The sequence below is a fragment of the Hypanus sabinus genome, chromosome 21 (assembly GCF_030144855.1).
Source record: "Hypanus sabinus isolate sHypSab1 chromosome 21, sHypSab1.hap1, whole genome shotgun sequence".
In the NCBI taxonomy this organism is placed as follows: Eukaryota; Metazoa; Chordata; class Chondrichthyes; order Myliobatiformes; family Dasyatidae; genus Hypanus; species Hypanus sabinus.
The window spans coordinates 16,861,787-16,882,227 of record NC_082726.1 but is presented as its reverse complement, the minus strand read 5'-3'; the positions used below and the strand labels follow the sequence as shown (position 1 = coordinate 16,882,227).

At 43.5% G+C, this 20,441-nt stretch overlaps 1 protein-coding gene across 4 annotated transcripts in view; it reads left to right on the top strand.

Moving 5' to 3' along the window:
* Positions 1-799: 799 nt before the first annotated feature.
* The window catches only part of gramd2aa (GRAM domain containing 2Aa), a 58,704-nt gene continuing 39,062 nt past the window's right edge, over positions 800-20,441 (top strand). Inside the window, exons 1-4 of one of the 4 annotated variants that reach the window (XM_059946058.1) lie at positions 802-1,070; positions 5,533-5,671; positions 6,461-6,572; positions 20,273-20,389. In XM_059946058.1, the coding sequence (XP_059802041.1) occupies positions 20,292-20,389 (98 nt within the window). In that variant the 5' untranslated portion in view covers positions 802-1,070; positions 5,533-5,671; positions 6,461-6,572; positions 20,273-20,291. Of the gene's footprint in view, positions 1,071-5,532; positions 5,672-6,460; positions 6,573-20,272; positions 20,390-20,441 lie in introns of all 4 variants that reach the window. The other 3 variants (XM_059946057.1, XM_059946056.1, XM_059946059.1) reach the window with 3 other exon arrangements.

Below are 20,441 nucleotides of genomic sequence, written 5' to 3'. Positions count from 1 at the left end.
TTCCCCCAGCCCATTTCCCTTCAGCCTATCACCTCCTAGCTCTCTACTTCATCCCCCCCCTCGACCATCCCATGTTACTTCACTCCTGATGAAGGGTTTTGGCCCTTCACTGCTGGTCAAACATTGTCACTACCTCCTCCCATAGATGCTGTCTGGCCTGCTGAGTCCGACCAGCATTTTGTGTTTTTTTTAAATAAAACTCTATTAGTTCTGTCCTCAGCCACTCCAGAGAAATCAGCCCAAGTTTGTCCTGTGGCAAAACATAATTAGTGGAAATGTACATTATTCACAACCGCCCACATTGAGAGGCTGGTTTGACATGATGATGTACTACATGAAGTTCTATCACTACACTGGGTGTTCAGTTTCTTGGAGTACAATAAAGGAATTGTTACCGTTTTTCTCAAACATAAAATGGCTCATGCCCTTTATTGGGCAAAAATCTGCAGTCCAACCTCTCCTTAAACCACATGCCCTCTAACCCAGGCAGCTTTCTGGTAAACCTCTTCTGCACTCCCTACATCCTTCCTCTAAAACAGTGTAACCAAATAAGAATGCAGCACTCTAGATTATATTCATTTAGGAGAAACGAATAGATATCCATATGTCAGACTTTTAAAATTTAACAATATTATGGGGGCTCATTCGTTTGGAGGGGTGTCCGCAAATTGGATATTCCTAACGCTAGGTTGGTCCGTTTTTCCTTACCACACAGAAGGCAGTGATTTCAGCCCAACAATTCGGTACCGGCCCAAAGACAGCCCCTTACCTCTATTAAATTTCCCCATGACCTGTTCACCCACATTCCCAATTATCTCACGGGGCAAATTAGGGTGGGGGAAGGCTAAGAGGGTTGTCTATGCAGTGGGCCAGCTGAGAGTAGAGGAGGAAGGGTGCCACGTTGATGGTGTGTTCTGTGTTGGAGGGCCTGGGTGGAGCCTGTGCCGGGCTGCCACAGGTTGTCGTTCCCAGCGGCAGCCGGAAGGGGCCGGGATCCAGTCAGCGGCGCCGGCAGCACCGAGTCGGAACGAGCAACGCGGCCCTTCCTCAAACCCGGCAGCGTGACCCAGGTAAGGGGGAGACGATCGGGAAGTCGGGGCTGCCTGGCCGATTCGGAGCTGCCTCTCGGGGACGGACAGGACGACACGGCGGGGTCTCACCGGGGGAACCCTAACTCTAGTCACGGGGAAGCGGCGGGCCAACCTCACAACAACCGCTGGGTGATTGTGGGGAGAGAAGGAGCCGAGTCCTCGGTACCTGATCCACTCCTAACGCTCTGACCTGGGGTACTGAATGGCAGCGGACACTCTGTACCTGGGACGCTGAACCGCTTGCATTATAGGACGTTACAGGCCCTTCGTCCCACCGTGTGGACTGCCCCTGATCTCAAACCAAACTAATCCTACCTGTCTGCATATGGTCCACGTTCGTCCACTCGCTGCCCATTGTGTCTAAATGCTTCTTACCTGTTGCTATTGTATCTGTTTTCTAGCAGTAACTTCCTGGCACATACTACTCTTTGTATAAAAAAAAACACAAACCCCCAAGTCACCTCATCCCCTCTTGCACCTAAAGGCTTGTACAGTACTGCAACAGTCATTTGCCCAATTTGTCCATGCCAATCAAAGTCCCTTTCTAAACTCATCCCATTTCTGCATTTGGAGCTGATTACCAGGAAACAGATACAATAGCACCATTTGGCCCATCTAAACCACCCCTGTCCATTTACCTGTCTGAATGTCTTTTAAATATTATAATTGTACCCATGTCAACATCTCCCTCTGGCAGTTCATTCCAGTTACCCACCACTCTCAGTGTGAAATAGTTTTCACTTATTTCCCTTTTAAATCACTCCACTGTCTGACATTTCCACCCTGGGGAAAAGACCATTGACTATCCGTGGGTTTAGAAGAGGTTTACTTGGATGCTGCCAGGACTGGAGAGTGTTAGCTATAAGGACAATTTGGACAAACTGGGTTGTTTTTCTCTAGAGTATCAGAGATGGAGGAGCTCATAAAATAGTGAGAGGCTCAGATAGGGTAGGGAAAATCTTCTTACTGGGGTAGAAATGTTGCATGCTAGAGGACATAGCTTTAAAGAGAGGAGGAATGCTTAAAATGCATGTTCAGGGCAAATTTTATACACAGTGGTGGGTGCCTGGGACACACCGCCACGGTAGTAGTGGAAGTAGATACGATAGTCGTGTTTAAGATGGGCACATGAATATGCAGGGAACGGAGGGAAATGAATCTAGTGTCGGCAGAAGAGACTAGTTTTATTTGGCATCATTCTCAGAATTGACATCATGGTGGACCGAAGATCCTGCTCCTTTGATGTACCTTTCTACCTTGTCTTTGTCGCTCATAATTTTATAAACTTCTATCAGGTTACTCATCAGCTTCTGAAGGCACAGGTAAAACAATTTGATTTTGTCCTACCTCTCTCATCCATGCTGCATTGTAGTAAAACCGTGCATGCAGCAGTTAACTAAGAGTGCTGAAAATATTCTGCGGGCCAGGCAGCATCTGTGGGCTGAGAAACAGTTAATGTTTCATTGGAAATGTGTTACAAAATACAGCCTAGCATATTATGTCTTACACAAGCTGCCCAATATTGTTTGTTTAATGGAGGCACAAGGTGGAACCTGGAGAAACACGCAAAAATGCTGGAGGAGCTCAGCTGGTCTGGTGGCATCTATGGAGGGAAGTGGAGTCAATGTTTCAGGCTGAGACTGGTCTCATTCCAAAAAGTTAACTCCACTTCTTTCCATAGATGCTGCCTGACTCCCATTGTTTATTTAATGTTTTTTTGAAGTAGTGTTTTAATTTTGATTCCTCATGGATGATAACACTGGATGACTGCAGCAGTGAAGGACGCCATTTGACCCATAGAGAGCCTACTGGCTTTATGCTAGAGCAAATTAGCTAAGTCCGCTCCTTCTCCCTGTCCTACTAGTTCTTCCCTTTCACAAACTTTCCAGGCTCCTGGTTGGATCTAATAAGTTGGCTGTGCCTTCCAAAAGCCTCTCAACAATCCTCCTTTTGCTGCTGGTTCTTTTCTCAATTGCCATTGCCTTGTGTACCCTGATCCTGCCCTGTCACTTCTCAGGAACAATACACATTCACCAGCAAGAACTCTGTCCTTGTACCTTTTTCAAAATCCTGCACTCTAGATTGTTTTTTTCTACAGAAGTGTAACACTTAACTGTTCTGGCATTAAACTTCATTTGCCACCTACCTGACCATTCTATTAGCCTGTCCATAATTCTACCAATATACAAAGATAGTGTATGTGGTATTCGTAATAGGTAGCATGTAGTATCCAAGTACTGACAAATGGTTAAAGCATAATTGTTGTTTATGTGACAATCATTATTTATTTATCCTGTAGGTATCTTACAGGAAATAAAACAGTGACACATTTATTGACCCTGAGCCATATCAGTGGTACTGCTCACCAGCTATCTATCCTCCCCCATTGTAATAGTTCCAGGCGCCATCCCAAACAGGAGTGAAATAAGTGTAGGGTAATGGGGGGGGGGGGGAGTGGACTTGGTTGGATTGTACTTACAAACAGCTAGTTGGGACTTTGTGGGCTGAATGGCCTCCTTCAATGTGGAAATCATTCTATAATCATCCACTACAATGAGAATTAAAACCCCTTCAAACCAACAAAATGGGGCAGTTTGTCAAAGGCCATTAAACTGTATGCTACAGTTTGTAACAGTTCTGATGGAATATCTATCTTCATAGATGCCGCATGACCTGCTGAGTATCTCCAGCATTTCCTATTTATTTTGAAACATGTTGGATGACATTTGTATTTGGAGTTCTGAGCCCTGTTAGTGATTCCTGTAAACATGAGGAAATCTGCAGATGCTGGAAATTCAGGCAACACACACAAAATGCTGGTGGAACTCAGCAGGTCAGGCAGCATCTATAGGAAGAAGCACTGTTGACGTTTTGGGCCAAGACCCTTTGTCAGTCCTGATGAAGGGTCTCGGCCCAAAATGTCGACAGTGCTTCTTCCTATAAGTGATTCCTGTGTTCTTGTCAATAATAGGCACGTCTATAGAGAAAAGTGCTCTTTGGTCCACCATGGCCATTTAGACTTCTCTGTCCATCTACATTAATCTCATTTGCCTATTTAAGTGTCTGTCTAAAAACGGTAACTATCTGATTCCACTGCTTCCTGTGTCAGTATGTTCCGGGTATCAACCACTCTGAACTCAGATCTACTTTAAACCTTTGTCCTCATGACTTTTGATACACTTACCCTATTAAGGCATTTCTTAATTCTAGATTTTCAGTTAGCCCCTTAGGTACTGACCCTCCCAGGGAAAATAAGCCCAACCTTTCCAATCATGATTACTTTTTTCCAAGCCAGGCATGTGGTTTAAAAAAAGATGTCAAACAGTAGAAGACACGCATTTAAGGTGAAAGGGGAAAGCTTAAGTGAGATGAGCAGCAAGTATTTTCAGAGAGAATGGTAGGTGACTGGAACAGGCTACAAGGTATAGTGATGGAACTGATAAGACAGTGGCTCTTAAGAGGATTTTGGGTGGACACATGAATGTACAGACAACGAAGGGACATGGATCATGTGGGCTGAAGGACCTGCAAATCACTTCAGCATCTTTACAGCACAATCATATAATCAAACAATCAAAGGGGGATTGTTGTGGTGCTTTTTCATGTGTGGAATATTTATTCTGCTTTACAGACTCTGTTTCAGAATTAATCAGCAGCATAAGGTCTTGTATTATAATCCTTCAGAGAAAGGAGGATCTTAGTACTGGCTGCTAGCAAAAGGGGCAGTTCACTTCTGGGACCAATTGGAAAGTTGGTCTCTTCAATTGACAGCTTTTGAGGGCCAGAGTACTTCAGCTCTGAGTGTAGCAGTGAAGCATCTTATTGGATCCTTCCCTTTCTCTGGGTTCAGCTTCAAGTAGGTATGCTGGCTCTGTAGATAATCTCTGATCAAATACTAAATATTGAAAGGCCTGGACAGAGTTAGGAGAACGTGAGGACACAGAACTGAGATGAAGGGCAATTTCAGCCAGGGGAATCTGGAACTTGTTGCCACACACATCCGTGAAATTCAAGTCAGTGGGTGTATTTAAGACAGAGGTTGATCAACTCCTGATTGTTAAAGGAGTTAAAGTGGAGAAGGTGGTAGAATGGTGTTGAGGGTTTTTTTTTAAAAAAAGCGGCCGTGATTGAATGGCAGAGCTAAATTGTCAAATTCTGTTCATATATCTTATAGTCTTTAATTTTGGGTCTGGTGTTATCTCAGTCCTTAGGACTCCCTCCCTTGAATTCCATTCATTTTTTTTCATCACTTCCCAGTTTAAAGAAAGTATTTTCTCTTTTTATTTAGTGTTAGACCGTCAGCTGCAGTGTGAAAGGTCACCTGAGCTTTCACCGAATTCTCTCCCAGGTGCGAGGTGGATCTCTGTTGTGCCCTAGTGTTATTTCTGTAGCTTGTGGGAGGTGGCTTGAATATTTTGTTTTCTAACCACACCCTTGCCAGGTTGCGCTGCTGAACTCGGATCCAGTTTCCTTCAACCTTCCCGCAGCTCTTGCTGACAAACACACCCGGCTGTGGGCACACTGGCAGCGGAGGATGGGATGACTACTCTCAGAAGCAGAGGCAAGATGAACAGCCAAAGGTGAGTCACCGTTCGCCTGTTGGTGCCGGTGTGACTACCAGCCTGCTGCTGCCACACTCTCCCCGCCGTCTCCGGTTACTTTTGCGGAAGTTTGTAACCCGGCCTGGGGTCTCGGACGCGGCTGTTGCACTGGACGCTTATTTTCCTCCTCAAGCTTACAGTAGATACCCTAGCGACGGTAGATACATCCCCATCCACAACGTCCTCCTCGCCGGTGGCAGGGATCTCGGGACCGGTATGTTGGTCCTGGGATCTGCAGCAAGGTTCCCCTCAGTGCGGACGGACATTGCGGCCCACTTCGTCTGATTGTCATGGTAACGGGCCTCGGCCGGACGAATTAACTCGTTAGCGGACTCCCCGAGGAGTTCTCTGTACTTCTGGAGTAGTGAGAGGGAAACGGCAGTGCAGGCGGACTCGGGGGGAGGGTGTTGAGGAGTGAGGGGAGCCCCTCGGCGGCGGGCGGTCTCCGGTCCCCATCCCTTTAAATGGTATTTCAGTCGGCAGAGTGGGAGCCGCCGCCGCCGCCGGGGAAGGCCACGTGACCACGCGGCCCCCGGCGGGAGGCGGAGGGAAACGGAGGGGATTTCTGCCTGCAGCCGGGGCCGTTCGAGGGCTGCCCCAGTCTCTAGCCTGGGCCCCTTTCTTCCTGTATCAGGGCCTCTTAAGGGCTATCTGCTTGTAGCCAAGGGTCCCTTTGGTCGAAACTGCCTAAAGCTAGGGTCCCCTGGGGCAGGCTGTTTGCTGATAGGGGTGTGTGGTAGGTACTGACCATCTGCCTTGCCCCTGCAGAGTGAAGATGTACAATCACAACACCATTACAACAAGCAAGCAGGCCATTCAGCCCATCTTGTCTCTGCCTGAGTAATATGGTTCCACTTCTGGCTCTTTCTTTGTAGCCATTGTAAGTTTTTCTGAACCATATTTATCTAGTTTCTTCTAGAAAGTGACATCAGCACCTGCCTCCATAACATTTGCAGATGGCAGTCGCCCCCTGTACCGAGACAAATTCTTTTTTTTTCATGCCACTTTTGGTTCTTCCCTTGTTTTTTAGCTGAGACCTCTCGTTTATCCACCCGGCTGATCTAAGTTCTCGCAGAGGTCAGCTATCCAACAGGTGCGTCATTGCGGAAGATTGTACCGGCTGTCAGTGCATCATTCAGATGAGCTCACAGCCCAGGTGCTTTATGTTGGAACATTGCATGCTAGATTGGGTTACTGTTCTGTCTTCTGCTTGGTTATATTTTGTTTCTCCCTCCCATCCCCCACAACTCTACCACTCTTACTGCAGCAGCAGTTCATTGGATTCCACTCTCTCCTCGGGTTAGTTTGTGGTTTCACAAGATGCTTAGGAAGTTTAGATCAAACCCCAGGCTGGTACTCCAGTGCAGCAACCAACTAAGGTGCTCCCTTTAGGATCTGATGTCAAATTAAGTCCCATCTGCCCTCTCAAGACAACCATTCTTGCTGTAATGATTTGAAAAGACCAAGAGTTCCTTGATTATTATATTACTTGTGCTTATGGGATCATAACTTGTACTCTGTTCACAATTGTGGCTGTATTTCAGGCATGGTCTTAAGTTTTGGTCTTCTTCTCACTGCTGTTCATTGGAAGCTGTTAGCCAATCTTTTTATGGAGAAATTCAAGAGGTTTTGGAATTACTGATGAGTAGCTGGTTTATTGCCTGTCACGGGAACATATTGTGAAATGCAGAATCTTTGTGGTGAAATCACTCTGATTGTTCTTTTTACTTCAGCCTCTTCTGCTCCTTAAAGTGCTCTCTCAGATTTTTCTGGACCCTCATCACTCCCTGCAATTTAGTGTAAATTTTTGTCTACTAACTCTGCTGTTGAAACAGCCACAAAAATAGCTGGAGGAACTCAGCAAGCCAGGCAGCATATATGGAAAAGAGTACAGTTGACATTTTGGGCTGAGACCCTTTGGCAGGGCTAGAGGAAAAAAGGCTGAAGAGTAGATTTAAAAGGTGGGGGGAGAGAGAAACACAAGGTGATAAAGTAAATAGCTGGGAAGTTAAGTAGTGAAAGAATTACAGCTGGAGAAGGGGGAGTCTGATAGAAGAGGACAGAAGGCCATGGTAGAAAGAAAAGTGGGGAGGAACACCAGAGGGAGATGATGGATGGGCAAGGAGATGAGGTGAGAGAGGGAAAAGGAGATGGGGAATGGGGAAGTGATTACCGGAAGTTTGAGAAATTGTTCATGCCATCAGGTTGGAGGCTACCCAGATGCAATACAAGGTGTTGCTCCTCCAACCTAAGTATGGCCTCATCACAAACAGTGGAGGCGGCCATGGATAGACATATGGGAAGTGGAATTAAAATGGGTGGCCACTGGGAGATACCGCTTTTTCCGGTGGACAGAGCGTAGATGCTCGGCGAAGCAGTAACTCTGGGAGCACCTAACACAATATATGACCCCCAACAGACTAGCAGGTGAAGTGCCACCTCACCTGGAAGGATTGTTTGGGGCCCTGAAAGGTAATAAGGGAGGTATAGGGGCAGGTATAGCATTTATTGAACTTGCAAGGATAAGTGCCAGGAGGGAGATCAGAGGGGTGGGATGAATGGACAATGGAGTCGCGTAGGGAAAGCAGAAAGTGGGGGGAGGGTGGAATAGGTGCTTGGTGGTGGGGCCATTTTGCTGAGCACCTGCGCTCCATTTGCCAGAACAAGCGGGATCTTCCAGTGGCCACACATTTTAATTCCACTTCCCATTCCCATTCCGATATGTTTATCCATGGCCGCCTCCACTGTTGTGATGAGGCCACACTTGGGTTGGAGGAACAACACCTTATATTCTGTCTGGGTAGCTTCCAAACCAATGGCATGAACATCGAGTTCTCAAACTTCTAGTAATTACCCCCCTTCACCATTTCCCATTCCCTTTCCCTCTCTCTCCTTATCTCCTTATAAGCCCATTGCCTCCCTCTGGTGCTGCTCCTCACTTCCATGGCCTTCTGTCCTCTTCTATCAGACTACCCCTTCTCCAGCTCTGTATCTCTTTCACCAATCAACCTCCCAGTTCTGTACTTCATTCCTCACCCTTCAGGTTACACCCATCACCTTGTGTTTCTCTCTCCCCTCCGGTCACCTTTTAATCTACTCCGCTTTTTTTCTTCAGTCCTGCTGAAGGGTCTTGGCCTCAAACAGCATCTCTTTTCCATAGATGCTGCCTGGCGTGCTGAGTACCTCCAGCATTTTGTGTGTTTTCCTCGGATTTCCAACATCTGATTTTCTCTTGCTCCAGATGAAACATCTTTAGGATGCTTAAAAAGGTGCAGATTTTCATTGATTTTTCTCCTCATTCTTGGTATCTGTTAGTGCTGTTTGATATTGTTTGGTTGAAAATGGTATTTGACCCAAACATGTGTATCTGTGACATATCCCTCACTTATGTAGGGCATTTTTTATCTAAAGTAAGGCATTTGTTAAATATGTGAATTACTCGGTCTTCTGCGGGATTCTAACAAATGAGTGAAAATAAATCTAGCTTAAATCTAAGTTCAGACAGCACAGATTGAGAGTGGAGGGTTAACATTACACTGATATCTTCCAGTGTAGTACTGTCACACATGGGGATACATCTCTTTATCACCAAAGTTTGTAGCTATGACAATAGAAACGATGCTTTATAACCAGGAAATGCATGCAATTGTAAGGTTTATGGAGCCATTTATTGGTTTACCCAGCCTAGTGATGGTTTTATAGAAGTAATTCAGCACAGGAATTTATTTTCCACAAAATATAGAGGATCAAAGGGTCATAAAACATAGGCCCTTTGGCCCAATTAACTGTTGACACTTCGTAGAGCTAGCTTCCATAATTTCATAATATCCAGAAATTGTTGCTTTGGAGTATTTGTCTAATTGTTTTTATAGAGGATGTGCTGCTCTTTTCAGTTAAAAGCTTGAGGCTACAGTGAGAATGAAAGCTGAAGTTTTAGTCAAGTAAATCACAGGACAGGAGTTGATGAGTTTGAGCACCGATAAATCTCAAAGACATAATGTTCCATTCCAGCATTTTGAAAGAGCTGATTTCAGAGATTGTGAATACTCTGGTGTCATCTCCCAGAATTATGTGGCTGCTGGAACTGTTCCAGTGGATTGGCCGGTGTAGTAAGTGTGACCCCACTTGGAGAAAGGGAAAGTAGACGGAACAGCTGTTCTGTTAGCCTAATGCCAGGGGAATTGCTGGAATCTATAATGAAGACTCGTAGAGCAATACAGGACAGAAATAGGCCAACTTGTCTATGCCAACCATGATGCCTGTCTAAGCTAATCCCATTTGTTTACATTTGGTCCATACCTCCCTAAATCTATTCTATCCATGTATCGGTCAAAATGTCTTTGAAACATTGCCATTGTTCCTTTCTCAACCGCTTCCATTGGCAGCTTGTTCAATATCCACCTTGTCCTCGATCAGAAGAATTTGCTCTTCTGGTCTTTTAAAAATTTTCCCCTCACCTTAAAGTGTGCTTTCTAGTTTTAAACCCCTGTATTATGAAAAAATATCTAACTGTTCACTTTACCAATACTCCTCACGATTTTGTACATCATCAGAAAGATGTCATAGCAAAGTCTTGAAAAGAATAGTAAGATTGAGTAGAGTTAGCATGGATTTATGAAAGGGCAATTATATTTGACTGAATTTGTTGAAGTCCTTTGAAGTTATGACTAGTAGAGTAGCTAAGAGAAAGTGGATGAATAGGTTTTCAGAAAGTTTTTGATGTTGTTCCATGTAGAAGTTTGGCCAACGGACTACGTGGAATCATGGTATCATTTACTGCCGTTGATTGGGAATTTATTGGAGAGGTGGTAAAGAATGGGAATAAAGAAGCCACAGGCAATGAACCGTGGCAGATCACATGGACCTAATGCTTGGAACCCCCACCTCCATGATATGTATCAATGATTTGGTAAAGGAGTTTGGCGCATGAGAAGATGTTGAACTGATGAGGCCTGTGTTTAGAATACTCACTGAAACTTAGGAAGTTCTGGAAGAACTCAACATGATTACTATGGGGAGGTATTTCCTCTAGCTGAGGAGTCTAGAACTGGGTGTGGGAGCAATTTAAGAATGAGGGGATAGGTCAATTAGGTAAAGATGAGAAACATATCTTTACTTGGAGAATGGTGAATCTTTAGAATTCTCTTCCCTGGTGAGTGTTAAAGGATTCTTTCAAAATGGAGATTGATAGATTTCTAGACCTTACGGGAATTGGGATACAAGGATAGTACTGGAAAATAGCAGATAGATCAGCCATGATCTCGATGAATCCCAGAGCAGGCATAAAGAGCACATGCCTATTCCTGCTGCTTAAGCAGGCAATAATAATAACTATACAAGCCCATTCTGACCAGTAAACTGCTCCAGTGTTTCCCTCGCGCTTGTGTTAAGTAAGAAGTATCAAGTGATAGAGGACGATTCTTGTCAGAAAGGCCCAGCAGTCTCCACTTTGGGAAGGGTGGGGGATTGTACAGTATGAATCAACTCAGGATGTGCTCGATAATCACATTGTGATCTCATCTGTGTGAAAGTACAAGTTGCAGTCTTGTGTAAACTGGTTGATGTACTGTGGGCCCAGACAAGCTTTGTGAAGGTTACTGTACTTGTAATCAACAGTAGGATTTTGTATAGCTCTCTACTTTTGGCATTGCATTTAAACTATATTTAAATATATCTAAACATTGCCACGTTAAAAACAATGACCGTACTTCAAAAGCCTTCATTGGCTGGATTGTTTTGAGATTTGAAAGGTGATATACAAATACATTGGATGCTGACAATACAGTCTACTTCCCACTGGAGACATCATACTCGGACTCTGATCACTTTGCGGGGCACCCATGCTGAGTTCTAAAGAATGATCCTGAATTTCCTGTTGTCTGCCATTTTAATTTTCCATTTCACTTCCACTATGTCCTACCTGGGGCCTTCTATACTGTTGTGCCCAATGTAAATGCTAGTGGCAGCACCTAATTGTCTAACTTGGATGGCTTCTTCCACATTCTATTTTGAATTCAGCAATTTTGGGTAGAAGCTTTTTGCAGAATAGATTTGTGAGGACGTTGCTGGGTCTGGAGGACTTGAATTATAAAGAGAGGTTGTTATCTTTTTCCTGGAGCGTAGCTAGTTCTGGGGGTGACTTTGTATAGTGTTATGAAATCATGAGGGGTATAACCCTAGGGTTCACAGAGCTTATCCCAATTTCCTATGTTTGGCCCACATCTCCCCCAAGCCCTGCCTCTCCATGTACCTAAACAAGTGCTTCTTAAAGAGTACTGTTGTACTTGCCTCAACCACTTGCTCATTCATTATACTCACTTCCTTCTGCATGAAAAGTTGCCTCAATTCCCCTCTCACCCTGAAGTCTGATTGGAGGGTGGGAGAAGAGAGAATGTCTGGAATGGGAGGGGTCTTTGACTGTGTTGGCTGATTTTCCAAGGCATTGAGAAACATAGGCAGGGTATGCCCTGCTTGTGGGGTAAAACATAACCAGTGACTGGGAACTGGGAAGTCGGATGAACAGCACGATGATTTTATGGAGCTGTGTCAGGCTGATACATGGACAGATGGGTTTGAATCCTAATTCAGCCACAGTCTTCCAGTGTTCACAGAAGTCTGGCAAGTTTTGCCAGAAATTCCACAAAGTCTGAATCCAGTGCATAGGCCACTGCCATGGGCCTGTTACTGTGCTTTGTAGTAGTTGTTTGGGTGGGTTCTTGAGTACTTCAGTGGATCTAGCCATAGATTCATCCAGGGAAGGATGATGGTCCTCTCCAAAGAACTTCAGTCAATAAGTAGGATTTTAAAGACACCCCATTCGTTTTGTGATCCTCACCAGTTTACTGGCTTTTCAGTCCAAAGTTATTAATTTAAACTCTCTTGGTAACCAAGGCACCTTCTGGGAAGGAAAACTGGCCAACCCTGCTCAGACTGACCCTGATGATTGGAACATTGCCCGAGATATATGGGGCAGCAAGTATTGTGGCATTGAGGTCAATGAGTTGTTGGTATAGAGAAGTACACTTTACAGTACCAGCGATTAGGGTTTAATTCCCAATGCTGTCTGTAAGGAATTTGTACGTTCTCCCAGTGACCACGTGCGTTTCCTCCCACATCCCAAAACTTAGGGTTAGTAAGTTGTGGGCAAGCGATACTGGCACAAAAAGCATGGCGATACTCGTGGCTGTCTGCCCCCAGTATAACTTTGGACTGTGTTGGTCATGACACAAATAACACATTTCATTGTATAGTTTTGTGTATATGTGACAAATAAAGATAATTTTTACTTTGTAGTGTATATTGTAGCTAGTAAGGGTATCTATATATTTTAAAAAATCTGCAGATGCCAGAAAACTGAAATTAAAAACAAAAGTTCTGGAAAAACTCAGCAAGTTGGCTAGCATCTGTGGTGAGGGAAACAATCAACATTTGAGATACATTGAAGGCCCACAGTTCCAAAGCATTAAGGCCCACAGATGCTACCTGACTTGCTGGGGCATTTTTCCAGAATTTCCTGCTGTTATAGCAGAATGTTTAGGATGGTGGGTAACCCAATAAGGGGTGTTTAGTGGAATATTGCAACTAGTTAGTGGAATATTATAGCTAGATAGTGGAGTTTTTTTTTAAGATGGTCAGTGGACCATTGAAGCTGGATTATGAGCTACTGAGATGTTAGCTGTGTTTTGCAATTTACAAGGACATTTTGTGAGAAGCCTTTTTCTCACAGTGCATATGATAGTAATCTAAATTTAGTGAAAACTAAATGCATGTTGGCTACCATTCTTCTCACAGTATGACCTCCTTGCTAATGGATTTTCCAGGTGACCTCTTCATCCAGGCAAAGTTTAGCAAAATCTTTTCTTATTCCCTCCCTTTAAGATACCTTAAGAAAACCTTTTAAATACAAAGCAGAAATATAAAAAAAAAGCTTTCTATTCTGCAGTGGAAATTTCCATTCCCCTCCCCTTCCAGTGGAGAGTTATAGACTGTTCCTCTGTACACACTCTGCTTGGAGCTTTGGTTGTAGATGAGGGCTTGGGCTCCAGAGAATACACTGTTCCCATTGTGCAGTAGCTCTGTGCCAACAAGCAGCCAATGTCTCCCACCGTTAGGAATGCTAAGAGAAGACAGACTTGAGTACTTTATTTGTGTTCCTCAGCTGGTATTTGATGCCTTAATGTGGCTGTAATTTAATTGGAATCCTTTTTGCATGGGTACTATTTAAAGAAGATAAGCCTTTACTGAGAAGTTTTAAGTACCCTGTTTACTGTGCCAGTCACTGTATTGTGGTGCCGCAGTTTACATGCAGTTTTCTTGAATGTTTTTCTTTCATAGAGTTGCAATTAAACAGCATGTGGCAGATCCTCTGTCTATAATTACACCAAACTCATTTTAATCTCCTCATTCCCATCAGCTCCCAAACCCCACCCCTGATTCTACTTCTCACCCCAACACCAGGGCCAGTCAGTTTGTGAGCCAGCTTCTTGTTGCTAGATTGCTATGCAGAGATGTGTGGCATGGTGGTACAGCAGGTGGTCCTGTCGCTCCAGTCTCCAGTGACTGGGTTCAGTCCCAGTTACCCTGGTGCTGTCCCTGTGAGGTTTGCATGCTGTCCTTCTGGCCATGTGGATTTCCTTTGGGTGCTCCAGTGCCCCTCCTATGTCCCAAAGACACACAGATTGGTAGGTTTTATAGGAGGGGTCAGATTGATCTTGGAGTAGGTTAAAATGCCGGCATAACATCGTGAGCCAAAGTGCTTGTTCAATACTGTTCTATGTTAAACAGTTACTGTAATTTGCCTGGGAGAGCTGAGGAGCACACTGGAGAGAATCGGTTCCAGGGAAATGGGTGATGGAGTGAGATGGATAGAAGTGTTCTGGTATCCATCATAGACTTGATGGACTGAATATGTCATTAGGAAACCTGAAATGAGAATGATGTCCTTCATCCCTAGCAACCTTCATATTTGTGATATTTCTGTGAGACAAGCTCTTTAAAAAATTAAGAAGTTCCATGCTGTTCTGTTACTTCTAGTGGGAAGAGGGTTAGAGACAGAAGGCAAGTTATTTTGGGAACAAAACAATCAGAGTGATCTTGTGACTTCTTGTGTCACATTCTTGCCTTTAAATCGGAATTTGTAAACTGAGTCCTCATCCCAGAGACATGAGTGAATCATCTCAATATTGGTCTGCAGTATTGAGAGAGCAGCATCTAGGTGCTGGATTGTCGATAAGAGATTAAAATGAGACCTGTCATCCAAGAGATACCCTGCTCTGTGTGAGATTGCTCTTTGTGAATTGCTTTTCATGCTTTCTACATGAAAACAGCCATTGCTTTTGATTTATGAACCTGTTTGGGGACATTCTGAGTTGTGAAGATGCAATTATAAACCAGCCTTTCCTTTCTTTTTGTATCATGGATCTTAAACATGAAAGTAAAATGACTTTGGGTATGGGGTGAAAGTAGGGGAGTGGGGATGACTGGAAGAATTGGATCAGCCCATGATTGAACGGTGGAGCACTCGATGGGCCGAATGGCCTACTACCCCTATATCTTATGGTCTTATGACTTAAAGAAAGATATATAGATAGAGCAAAGCACGAGGTCCCTAATCAAACAGTCATAGAACTCTACAGCACATAAACAGGTCCGTGCTGAACTGTTAAACCTGCCCAGTCTCATCGACCATGGCCTTCCATACCCCTCCCGTCCATGTACCTATTCAAATTGAAATTGAACCCCCCCATCCACCACTTTAGCTAGCAGCTTGGTCCACACACTCACCAACCACAGAGTGAAGAAGCTCCCTTAGTGTTACCCTTAAACATTTCACCTTTCACCCAAAACCTATGACCTCTAGTTGTAGTCCCACCCAGGCTCAGTGGAAATAGCACTATCTATACTCTTCATGATTTTGTATACATCTATCAAATCTCCCTTCATTCTCCTGCTCTGTTTGTGACATAAGATTTATAACAGAATTGGGCCATTCTGCTCTAAGTCCAATAGACATTCTATATTTTCTGGCGTTTTCAGCCTTAACCTCCACGTCTCTTTACATTTTTGCTTGTGTACAAAAACAGCTCCTACAGCATAATATCGACTGCACTTTGAGATACCCTGAGCCTGTGACTGATACTGAAATAAATAGTGGCTTTTAGTCTCTTTGTTTTTAAGTAAGCGCAACATTTGCTACATTCAGCTTGTGACAATCATTAAAGAGGATCTGTTTTATTATTCATCTCTTGGGAATCTGTGCATCACTAGCAAGGCTAACATTTATTTGCCTACCCTAATTGCCTCAAGGTTTAAGGATTTCTATTAAATTACAGTCATTATTAAGATGTTGAATTCCAGCTGAAGAACACAAGTAAACCAAAACGCGAGGTTCATGAGAATGATCCTGGGAAAGAACAGGTTAACAGTTGAGCATTTAATGGCTGTGGGCCTGTACTGTCTGGAGTTTAGAAGAATGAAGGGGGGGATCTCATTGAAACCTATGGAATATTGAAAGGCCTAGATAGTGGATTGGATGTGGAGAGGATGTTACTGGTAGTGGGGGAATCCAGGAACACAGGGCACAGCCTCAGAGTAGAAGGACATTAGAACAGAGATGAGGAAGAATTTCTTTAGCCAGAGGGTGGTGAATCTGTTTAATTCGTTGTCATAGATGGCTGTGGAGACTAAATCATTGGGTATATTTAAAGTAGAGGTTGATGAACCACTGTAGTCCTGCTGTTGGAGAATGAGTTCCAAAATTTGAATCCAGTGACAGCCACAGGCCAGTGATGTAGTTCTATGTCAGGATGCTGCAGAACCTGAAGGGGAACTGCTAGGGGGCATGCAAATGTTTGGGCAGCTCTAGTCAAAAATTCTGTTACTGTGAATAGTTAAGTGAGTAGATGATGAACTGTTTTCCAAAAGTCATAAAGTTAAAGATGAACATTCTTTTCAACATTTTAAGCAAGATTAATGTATTATTTTTGTTTTGTACCATTTTAGAATGAAAAAAAGGAAGGGAGCACCGTGTAAAAGTTTTGGCACTCCAAGAGATTTGAGCTCTCAGATAACTTTTACAAAGGTCTCAGACCTTAATTAGCTTGTTAGGGCTATGGCTTCTTTCGTCATTGTTAAAGGCCAGGTGATGCAAATTTCAAAGCTTTATAAATACCCTGACTCCTCAAACCTTGTCCCAACAATCAGCAGCCATGGGTTCCTCTAAGCAGCTGCCTAGCACTCTGAAAATTAAAATAAATGATGCCCACAAAGCAGGAGAAGGCTATAAGAAGATAGCAAAGTATTTTCAGGTAGCTGTTTCCTCAGTTTGTAATATAATTAAGAAATGGCAGTTAACAGGAACGGTGGAGGTCAAGTTGAAGTCTGGAAGACCAAGAAAACTTTCTGAGAGAGCTGCTTGTAGGATTTCTAGAAAGGCAAATCAAAACCCCTATTTGACTGCAAAAGACCTTCAGGAAGATTTAGCAGACTCTGGAGTGCTGGTGCACTGTTCTACTGTGCAGTGACACCTGCACAAATATGACCTTCATGGAAGAGTCATCAGATGAAAACCTTTCCTGTATCCTCACCACAAAATTCAGCATCAGAAGTTTGCAAAGGAACATCTAAACACGCCTGATGCATTTTGGAAACAAGTCCTGTGGACTGATGAAGTTAAAATAGAACTTTTTGGCTGCACGAGCAAAGGTATGTTTGGAGAAAAAAGGGTGCAGAATTTCATGAAAAGAACACCTCTCCAAACTGTTGAGCATGGGGATGGATCGATCATGCTTTGGGCTTGTGTTGCAGCCAGTGGCACGGGGAACATTTCACTGGTAGAAGGAAGAATGAATTCAATTAAATACCAACAAATTCTAGAAGCAAACGTCACACCGTCTGTTTTTTAAAAAAAAGCTGAAGATGAAAAGAGGATGGCTTCTATAACAAGATACTGATCCTAAACATACCTCAAAATCCACAATGGATTACCTCAAGAGGCATAGGGTGAAGGTTTTGCTGTGGCTCTCACAGTCCCCTGACCTAAACATCATCGAAAATGTGTGGATAGACCTCAAAAGAGCAGTGCATGCAAGACGGCCCAAGAATCTCAGAGAACTAGAAGCCTTTTGCAAGGAAGAATGGGTGAAAATCCCCCAAACAAGAATTGAAAGACTCTGAGCTGGCTACAGAACGCGTTTACAAGCTGTCATACTTGCCAAAGGGGGTGTTACTAAGTACTGACCATGCAGGGTGCCCAAACTTTTGCTTTGGGCCCTTTTCCTTTTTTGTTATTTTGAAACTGTAAAAGATGGAATAAAAGTAATCTTGCTTAAAAATATTAAAGAAATGTGTCATCTTTAACTTCATGCCTTTTGGTAATCATGTCATCTTTTACTCGTTAGCTATTCACAGTAATAGAAACTGTGACTGGGGTGCCCAAACTTTTGCATGCCACTGTATCTGTTGCTTTTGTCCTTGGTGAAGAGGTTGTACATTCGGGAGTTCCAGTAAGAATAGCTTGTTGTGATTTTGTAGACTGTAGCCATTGTGGTTTCCAGTCAAGATGGCGCCTGTGTACAACACTTCTTTGGTTGAAATCTTCTGGATAGATCATGAAACCTTGTATTTCACTTCCTTTATGTCTTTTATGTTTTCATCTTGATTGTGATTCTGGAACTGTCGGGGCCAGTGATTTGCAGTTTGTTTGGGTGTTTCAGTGCTGTGCGGTCTCCTAGATGATTCTGGGAGGCAAAGGCAGCATGTGCAAATTTGTGCTGAGGAGGCTGTAGAGTGCGAGTTGATGTTTGACTCCATTTCGCCGGTTAAAGCGGTGAGGGAGATTGAAGCATCAAGGTGAATGCGGAAGGTGAGCGCTGGCTGCCTGCCTTTTTGATTGCTGTTAACATTACTCTGCTGCTGGAGAAGGGAGACTGCCTTTCAATTGCTGGGGGATTGCTCTAGTGCCACAGAGGGAAAAGTCTGCTGTCGTGCCCAGAGAATGTTACCCAGGTTTTCTGCGTTTTGGGATATGGACGTGGACTTGGACTGCAGACTTCTCTCAGTCGTACAGTTTTTTAATGTTCTGTGTTTTTTTTTTGTCCGATCTCTCTCATTGTGTGGGAGGGTGATTTTGGGGGTCGATGTGCCTGTTTCATTTTTTGCGCAGGGAGGAGGGATTTGGGGGTTGATGGTTGTGTTTCTGTTCTTGGTTTCGTGGCTGTCTGGAGAAGAAGAATTTCAGAGTTGTATACTATGATAATAAATGAAAAGATTGAAGGTTTACGATGATGGATGGATTGACCGTCTAGAGGGTTGCTTTGTCCTGGTTGGTGTGTGTGTTTTTGGTGTTGCAATCATCCAGGCAAATGTAGAATATTGTATCACCTGCTTGTAGAGCGTAGAGGGATTTTGGGTTTTTGGGAGGTAAGTCAGTCATTCTGGGATACCCAGCCTCTCACCTCCTGTGGCTGTGGCATTACTGTTACTGTCTAGCCGGGGTTCTGGATGACCCCTTAGATGTTGATGGTGGGGTATGTGGTGACTAAATTCTTGAATGTTGTTTTACTGACAGCCTGCTGTTTAATGGATTATTGTTTGGTATGACTGCTTTTTCCTTCTGATCAGTTTGCTAACATTAGAATTGAGATTTGAGAATTGGAAACTAAATGTTAATATAGAACATGGACTAAATCAGCTTGTTTTTTATTTGAAGTGAGTTTTTGAACCTTCCTCACCCATATTCTTTCGTGAATTTATGGTGGACTATAACTGGTTTTGGTTAGCTCCTTTTTTGAAGAAAGTTCTTTTGTTTTTGCAAAACTGTGGCAGTCACTTCTATGTGAGTGGCTAATTGATTAAATGAATCGGACAGTCTACATTGACTCTGCTGAAAGAGCAGAATGGAGTTAGACTTCCCCTGAAGGATTCAATCTCTTAACAGATGATTACTGTGTGGTCAGATAGGAAAATCAATGAAGCAGTATATGCCCAAGAGACTAATCGTGTGTTATGAAATATTTGCTTGTTATTCCATTAACATTGTTTCAACAGCTCGAGAAGGAGTTGATAGAGCATGAAGCAGTGGTCCTCAGTTCTCTGCTCCACTCTGACGAGCTGATGTAATCATCCTCTCTGTGAAATTTAACCTGAGACTCACTGTTCAAAGCTACTGAAAACTTGCCTGTTTTAACTGAACTCTTTAATGTTCTGAACCAGTGTCATTTAATTTAGTCTGTCTACTTTTCTGCCTGCCTCCCTCTGTTACCTTTTAAGAAAGGTGTTAAATGGAAAATGATAGAAACATTCAGCAAAGTTGGCCAGAATTGGCAGCAAGGGTAACAGTTATTGTTTCAGGTTGAAGACCTTTAAAACTTGTTGTTTGGACTGAGGTTTTGGTCACCTTTCTTACAATCTATATCACTTGGAATTGCTAAGTGACAAAATACCATATATTTTGGTCTAATTTCTCTATTGTGAAGAACCTGAAGAAGTTTCCTCCCTTAGAGTTTTACGTATACCCAAATTGTTGTTGTTAAGTAGGCCAATACACATGGACAATGCTGACAAGTTGTTCTGTTACTACAGGCTAAAGCCGCCAGTAGAAATGGACTCCTTACAAAGTGACCGCAGCCCCTCACCAAACCTGGATGCAATTGAGACCTCAGTGGAAGAGGATAGTTTTGAATTGCGCTCACGTGGAAGGTAAAGGATTTGTGTCCTCTGATGTATAGTATGTTGCAGCAGAACCTTTCAT